Source organism: Babylonia areolata, chromosome 18 (genome assembly GCF_041734735.1).
Source record: "Babylonia areolata isolate BAREFJ2019XMU chromosome 18, ASM4173473v1, whole genome shotgun sequence".
In the NCBI taxonomy this organism is placed as follows: Eukaryota; Metazoa; Mollusca; class Gastropoda; order Neogastropoda; family Buccinidae; genus Babylonia; species Babylonia areolata.
This window is the reverse complement of record NC_134893.1, coordinates 46,306,974-46,315,000: the sequence shown is the minus strand read 5'-3', so window position 1 is coordinate 46,315,000 and position 8,027 is coordinate 46,306,974. Positions and strand designations below refer to the sequence as shown.

The following is an 8,027-nucleotide window of genomic DNA, read 5'->3' as shown; positions in this document are numbered from 1 at the left end:
TGTTTCTTTGTTTATATGTGCAGTGTGTGTGTGTGTGTCTGCGTGTGTGTGTGTTTGCCATTCTCTTTTGGTTTTAACTGTGAAAGACATGTTATCAAAACTTTAAAGCACAATAAAATACCATCATCTTGCTCATGACACCCCCCCTCTCCCCTCTGCCCCCATGTTTTCCCAAATGTTGAACTTTTTATCAACCCAGAATGACAAAACCCTTTGATTTAATTTGATTTTTTTTTTCACTTAAATATTTCATATGAAAAGCAGTGCCATTTCTGCTCTTCCAGAAATCTGTCAAAACCAGTTAAAAAAAAAAAAGAAGAAGAAATTTGCATGTGTAGTAAGCAGTGATAAAGATGAAGACAGTGGCAAAAACAAAGTCAGATGGGAGGAGGGGGTAGGAAAAAGGTAGCCACTGAGCTAGAAAGATAAAAAAGGTGTGAAGAAAGAGACCGAAGAAAAACCATACATCCAAAATGTGCATGCCACTCTCTCTCTTCTTTTTCTTCTTCTCATCTTTTACATAACACATTTTTTCCTCAAAATTTCTTGTTTGTTTACTCCTCTTTTCCTTCTTTTAAAATACTTTTTTTTCTGTTTTATGTTGCTTTTTTTTAAAGATTTATTTTATGTGTTTGCCTTTGAGGGTTCGATGTAAAACAACCATGCATGCTTATAATACCCTCAGAAAATAAAAATATCCACTTATTCAAATCTCTTCAAGTGTGCATGCTTACCCTCAGAAATTCAATGCATCCACTCTCTCTGTCTGTCTGTCTCTTTCTCCGTCACAAAAGCAAGACAACACACCGATCACCGGCTTCTAGTTCTGTATTGTATATGTTATTCTGCACCCCATACACTGAGCGCAACTGGCACTCAACAGATATGCACATCACATCTACATTCTGGTGAAAAAAAAAAAAAAACTTACATACGGGTGTACTCCAGTGAGACACAAGACGCACAGCAAAGCAGCAGCACCTCTAATTTGGAATGAAACTGAATATACTGATTTACTTTCTATATATATATATGATAGCTATAAATCTATACATTATTAGAACATACATCTACAAAAGTGTGTTAAAACAGCAGTGATAACAATTTCCTTTCAGAAAATCAAATTTTAAAGACAGCGAATGCAAAAAGGGAAACAAAAATCCAGACCCAACACCATATTAATGTTGTTAATCAAACAGCTTTGGCTACATGCTCATCTCTTCAACTATCAAACAACCTTTGGCTCTTCACATTCCTCACCCCCTTCAGACAGTCAGCTGAAAATGCTGGGCATAAATGAGTACCACATCATCTGCTCCATCCACATACCCCTAAGGAAAACACAGGCCGATACAGCGAGAAAAAAGCCATGATCCATGTTTGCTTTATGTCATCAGCATCCCCAATCGCCAATGTAAACTTCTACAAGCATTTTTGCATCCCAGCCAGATGCCAGAGTATGGTGGAATTCCACTTTAGTATACTCAATTAATTAAGAATCCCAGTTTGTGAAGTGGCAAAATAAGTTTAAAAGACTTTCCTCTCGATGAATCATATACTGAAACTGACGATTTCAAGCAATAAACAGGCATGGTTACTGCATGCACAAAGAAAAACTGAATGCAATTAGTCTTGAGAATCTAAGAAAGGAACGTCCAAAGAAAGAAATGATAAGCTAACTTCAGAACACAATACCAAGCAAACCTCTGGTCACTGTCATGTGGTGCTGGTATTTAACAAATCTGTAGGTTTTGATATGGCTTCATATGCAAAGCTGTCCATTCTAGATGTTACTTTAAGACCTTATCACAAAGCAGAAAAAGTGCCACACGCCAAGCATCGAAAGAAATGTCACTCAAATTTGCAAAACTGATAAAACATTTGTGATCACTTGTTGTTATGGAGCATTTACCTAATTATTACCCCCTCTTTACCAAAGTACCAAAGATTGTTCTTGAGATGTGTCAGTGTGCAACAAATGACACAAAACATTAAGTTCCATATGCCTTCTGAACATCCTCTTGATTACCACTCGGACAATTCATATTTTAAGAAAAATTTGTTCTGGTCTCTTGGTCCTCTTAAACAGTAATTGCCTCTGTCATTTATAACACAAAACTGTCATCGCTATTGGCAATAGAGCAAAAAAATTTTTTTTTAAACCAGACTGCACATGTATGACACACTACACACGTTTGTCCATCCTGCGCTTGAATTGACAGCATTTATTTTAATAAAATTAATGGTCTTTGCAAAAGACCGCATTTCTCAAGGACAATTCCTGTCATGTTTCTCATACTGTTATTAGTGTTAAATGTGCACATTCTTTATAACAGAAGTGGCATACACAGGCATGCTTGACGGGATCTATTTCAAATTGTTCACTGTACAGCGCTGAGATGCTGCTGAAGCTTTCAAAAGTGCCACATCATCAGCTTTGATTTTCACATTCAGCACCTTTCATAAGTATGGGAGCATATTTAACATGTAAATTACTTTTACACCAGAGTATACTAACAATTGAAACAGCTGATTAAAGGCATATTATTGCAGTTGGTCATCTTTTTGTATCTATGGACAGCACTTCACAAACCCTCAAGAACAGTAAAACCCAGCCCACTGCACACTGAGCTCTCAATCACAGAAGAGACAGATGCACACAAAAACTATGCTTTGGGATTTCAACAATCTTCCAGAAATTTCTATAAATACTTTATGACATAGTCCTTCCATTAAGAAAAACTCTTTTAATAGTTTTATCCCAAATACATTATGCATGCTAATATACTCAGGTTAAAATCAATCCAAATCATTGGTATATAATAACCATACACTTTTGTCTAATTCCAATTTATTATTTAATATATTGACTATAATTTCCCCATACATTTGCAACATTGAAAGTACTCTGATAAATGCAAAAGTTATACAACATGTGCTGTCCTCCACTTCAAATAACTATGTGCTGGATATACAGAGATCACACCAACTGTGGATAGTGATCACACCAACTGTGGATATATATAACATTGTGCACCAACTGTGGATACATAGTGATCACACCAACTCTGTGCGTAACTCTTATGCTGAATATGGGAGACCATGTATGGCATTAACTGTTTTGATTGGCATCTTGAGATAATCAATTCAAAGACAACACGAGAGAATCTTCAACAAATCACAGTAGTAACAGTAATAACACACAAACACATGCAAAAAAAAACACCCCAAAGAACACTGGTTGGTCATCTGCAGTGAAGAGCATGGGCAAAGGAGGACAATACTGTTTTTTTCCAATGAGGGAATACTTGCCACCCTTACTTGTGATGTCCATCCCAATGCTGCTGCTAGAAAACAACTTTCAACCATCCTCAACAAGCTTTGTGGTCATCGATGTTCACCTTTACAGTGGAAATACAAAAAGCACAATAATATTACCAGTAAGATATCTGCCAACATTTAACTCCTTCATAACAACAAATGAAAAGTGATGAAGAAATGAAGATGTAAGATGTTAAAAAAAAAATTTTTTAAAGGGAAATTAAATAAGGACCCAATTTTGAAGCTGACACAAACAAACATATATATCTACACTGTAGATATTTCTACTGAAATTTGCATCACTGGAAATAACATATGTTCAAACACTGTGCTGATGATAATCAGTGAGACTTTTTCCTTCCATAAATGCTTTAACAATTACAGTATTTAAATGTTCTCAGCTACTAGACTGTGCTAAGCAGATGCCTGTTCAGTATCTCTCTGCAAAGAGCTGTGGGATCAGTATGATCCTTGTTCACACAGTTCATCCACTCTCTCTACCCCTCTCTCTCTCGCACACATATATGACCACACACAGCAACCATTTCGTTCCCAGTGGATCTCAGCCAGGTTTTTTTTTCTTGTTTTGGTTTGTTTGTTTTTCTGGGTGGGGGTTTCCACTGACTCCAAACAAAAGTGCAGAATGCTCTTCACAGACATTTTCTTGTACTACGATCATTTCTCCTCAAACAACTAAAGACTCCTGGGAGGAAATGCAAGATCTGACCAACTTTTATCAGATTATTCTGGAGATGTAAATGATCCGGTGGCACTAACAATCAATGTCAACAACAGAAACAGTAACAACATTCACTGTACTGATGCTGTGCAACTACGCAGTGTAAAAAAAAAAAAAAAAAAAAGATAGTAAAGAGAAGTGTACATTTCAACACCAAAAAACAACAAAGGCAAAACCCACAGCAATTTCTTTATAAATGTGATTCTACTTACACTTTTAATGCTCTTAATTTTAAAATACACCCGAGCAGCAACTGCACGAGTCAGTTTCCAAAAACAAAACTGTTCAAAACCACCTTTCCTAAAACTAGTCATTGTTGTGAAAATCATTCATTTTACACACATCTAATTTTGTGAATTCCCCATAAAGTGAACAAGAGAACTTTTCCTAGTATATTCTATCTAATTTCGACACAAGACAGCAAACTTTTTCTCCTTTTTCATTCCAGCTGAGGAAAATGTTAAATTCATCATTTCTTTCATGACAACTGTGTTATTTAGTGACAATAGGGTTAACTCGTCATTTCTTTAATGACAACTGTGTTACAGTAATATAAATGAGCCAAAAATGGATAACAGCATGAAACTGAAACAACTACAATACATGTCTGCTTTACACATTCACAAAGGAGAAATCAAACAAATACAATGTTGGATAATCCAGTATCTGTTGTAATCAAATAAAAAATTTTTTTTAAACTAACAAAGTACACAATAACCATTTCAAACCAGTCCAAAAAAAGCCCCCCCCCCCTCCCCCCCAAAGTACAGCAACATAATAATGTACTGTAAAAAAAAATCCACGAGAAAACCATTCACAACAACAATGCTCTGCATATACAGTAACACAATGACAGGTTTCAAACATAATAAAAGCCCAACACCCACCTTCCCCAAACTTTAGTGCAAAAAAAACAAAAACCCCCAAAAAAAAACCTTAACAGAAAGACCTAAACTCCTGACCCTTCAAAAAGCCAGTGCAAACTGAACATAAAACTAAGAGGAAATAATTGCACAAAATTCAAAAAATATATAATCGTTCTTTTTTCTTTTCTTTTTTCTGGTTTTTTTTTTTAATCCAAAACCAAAAATCCATTTACTATACCCATATGGGAAAGCAGAGCTGAGAGTCTGGCAACAGAACAGGTCAGGATGCTGACACACACACACATATTACACACACACAATAGACACTTGACAGATCAATCGAGGATGCTCATTTGTTGTTGTGAAGAGTTATCAGCACTCTGCAAGTGGAGGAAGAACGAAATGGGAGTGTGGGAGGATGTTCGTGGGGGGGATATATGGATGATTACTTGGCAGCCTCCTTGCGCCGCAGAACCAGAGGGCCCACGTTGTCGTTGGTCTCTTCGTTGTGCTTGTTGTGGGCACCGTCACACAGGGGGAACTGAGACACACACACACACACACACACACACACACACACACACACACACACACACACTCAGTTTCAGTTTCTCAAGGAGGCATAACTGCATGTGGACAAAACCATATATGCCACAACACATCTACTTGGCAGATGCCTGACCAACAGCATAACCTAATGCGCTTAGTCAGGCCTTGAGTGCACACATGATAATTTATATCATATATACTTTTGTTCCCATCAGAGTGGATTTCTCCTACAGAATTTTGACAGAGGACAACACTTGTCTTGCCATAACTTGTGTTTCACTGCATCAAGTGTGTCTTGTAGACAAGACCTCACTTTACTGTCTCACCCAAATGACTAGTGTCTTTCCATAGGCTGTGTTTAACTGCACACAAGACCTCACTTTATTGTCTCACCCAAATGACTCGTGTCTTTCCATAGGCTGTGTTTTACTGCACACAAGACCTCACTTTATTGTCTCACCCAAATGACTCGTGTCTTTCCATAGGCTGTGTTTTACTGCACACAAGACCTCACTTTATTGTCTCACCCAAATGACTAGTGTCTTTCCATATGCTGTGTTTCACTTGCACACAAGACCTCACTTTATTGTCTCACCCAAATGACTCGTGTCTTTCCATAGGCTGTGTTTTACTGCACACAAGACCTCACTTTACTGTCTCACCCAAATGACTAGTGTCTTTCCATATGCTGTGTTTTACTGCACACAAGACCTCACTTTACTGTCTCACCCAAATGACTCGTGTCTTTCCATATGCTGTGTTTTACTGCACACAAGACCTCACTTTACTGTCTCACCCGAATGACTAGTGTCTTTCCATAGGCTGTGTTTTACTGCACACAAGACCTCACTTTACTGTCTCACCCAAATGACTCGTGTCTTTCCATAGGCTGTGTTTTACTGCACACAAGACCTCACTTTATTGTCTCACCCAAATGACTCGTGTCTTTCCATATGCTGTGTTTTACTGCACACAAGACCTCACTTTACTGTCTCACCCAAATGACTAGTGTCTTTCCATATGCTGTGTTTTACTGCACACAAGACCTCACTTTATTGTCTCACCCAAATGACTAGTGTCTTTCCATAGGCTGTGTTTCACTGCATCAAGTGTGAGCTGTACACAAGACCTCACTTTACTGTCTCACCCGAATGACTAGTGTCTTTCCATAGGCTGTGTTTCACTGCGTAAAGTGTGAGCTGTACACAAGACCTCACTTTACTGTCTCACCCGAATGACTAGACGCTCAGTTTGATTTTCCACGAAGTCCGGTCAAAGTTAGCAGAAAGGGCCAGACCCAGATTTGAACAGACCCTGACAGCACTGTACTGGCAGATAAGCATCTTAATCATTCTGCTGCCTCCCTCCAAGAAACTTTCCATGCCTGGAACTGAACCTGTGCCACCTGTGTGAAAGCCAGGAATCCTAACCACTAGACCACACACAAGCACACACACACACACACACACTTGACACACCAGTGCAATGTTTGGCGTCCTTAACATTTTTCTTCACAAATTAACACTCTCAGTCTCACAGTGCATTGTAAGTGTTTTTAGGCTTTAGTTAAAAATTAAACCCTGTATGCATAGGATTTGGCTCTCTTTACCTTTATTTCTATGAAGGAAAAGGATGGGGGTGATATTGTCACTGCTATAGAGATTCATAGTGGAACTCTGTTTCTTTTAACAACAATTATTATATTCAGCATAAACTGAGTGATACACATGCCTATAAATTAGCGTAATGTTCATTATGTTGGTCAGGAAATCTGACCTGCTTACCAAATTTCTTATAACATACTGCATTGTCTGAAGTATTCAAAACCAGATTCAACAAAACTGCAGCAGGGTATAGCAATACCATCCAGGCTAGAGACTGGACTGGCTGCAGGATTAGAGAAGAGAAAAAAAAAGGCAAGCATAGGAAATATCTCCAACGTCAATGATTTTTAAATGACCTGATAGTGATTGCTTAACTTCACATATAATGATATATTTTCTTTTATATATATAAAAAAAAAATTGGAAGAATTTTTTTTTTTTTTTTAAAAACACATCAGAAACAGCCAGTCACTTTTTTTTCAAAAACCTTTAAACTCCAACTCCCTTTCCCTCTCTACTGTCACGTCATGCCCATGCTGCATTATATTAATAAATTATTTGTATTGTACTCCCATCTTTTTTCACAACAGATTTCTCCATGTGAAATTTGGGCTGCTCTTCCCAGGGAGAGTGTATCACTACAGTATGAGAACCACAACCCATTTGGGGTGTTTTTTCTTTTTCCTTCTTTTTTTCTTTTTTTTCTGCCTGAGCGTGTTTTCAAATCAAAAGGGATATATATATATAGGCATATATATTTCTTCTGTACCTTCTTGGACCTCCAGCAGCGGCAATAGCTGATCTTGTCACCCAGGTCCTCAATGTCCACCATGTTGACCACCTTGGGGCTCTCCTTCTGCACCTTCAGGTTGACCGGTGTGTCCTTGGGCTTGGGTGGAGGCTTGAAAGCCAGCACCGTCACGTACACAATGATGGACACCGTGCCCA

General features: G+C 38.0%; 1 protein-coding gene across 1 annotated transcript in view; it reads right to left on the bottom strand.

Moving 5' to 3' along the window:
* Positions 1 to 812: 812 nt before the first annotated feature.
* The window catches only part of LOC143292843 (CDGSH iron-sulfur domain-containing protein 2 homolog B-like), a 9,783-nt gene continuing 2,568 nt past the window's right edge, over positions 813 to 8,027 (bottom strand). The window contains exons 2-3 of the mRNA XM_076603464.1: positions 7,849 to 8,027; positions 813 to 5,467 (exon numbers count right to left, since the gene is read on the bottom strand). The exon at positions 7,849 to 8,027 is cut by the window's right edge and continues 30 nt beyond it. Of these exons, the coding sequence (XP_076459579.1) occupies positions 5,372 to 5,467; positions 7,849 to 8,027 (275 nt within the window). The 3' untranslated portion in view covers positions 813 to 5,371. The remainder of the gene's footprint in view (positions 5,468 to 7,848) is intronic.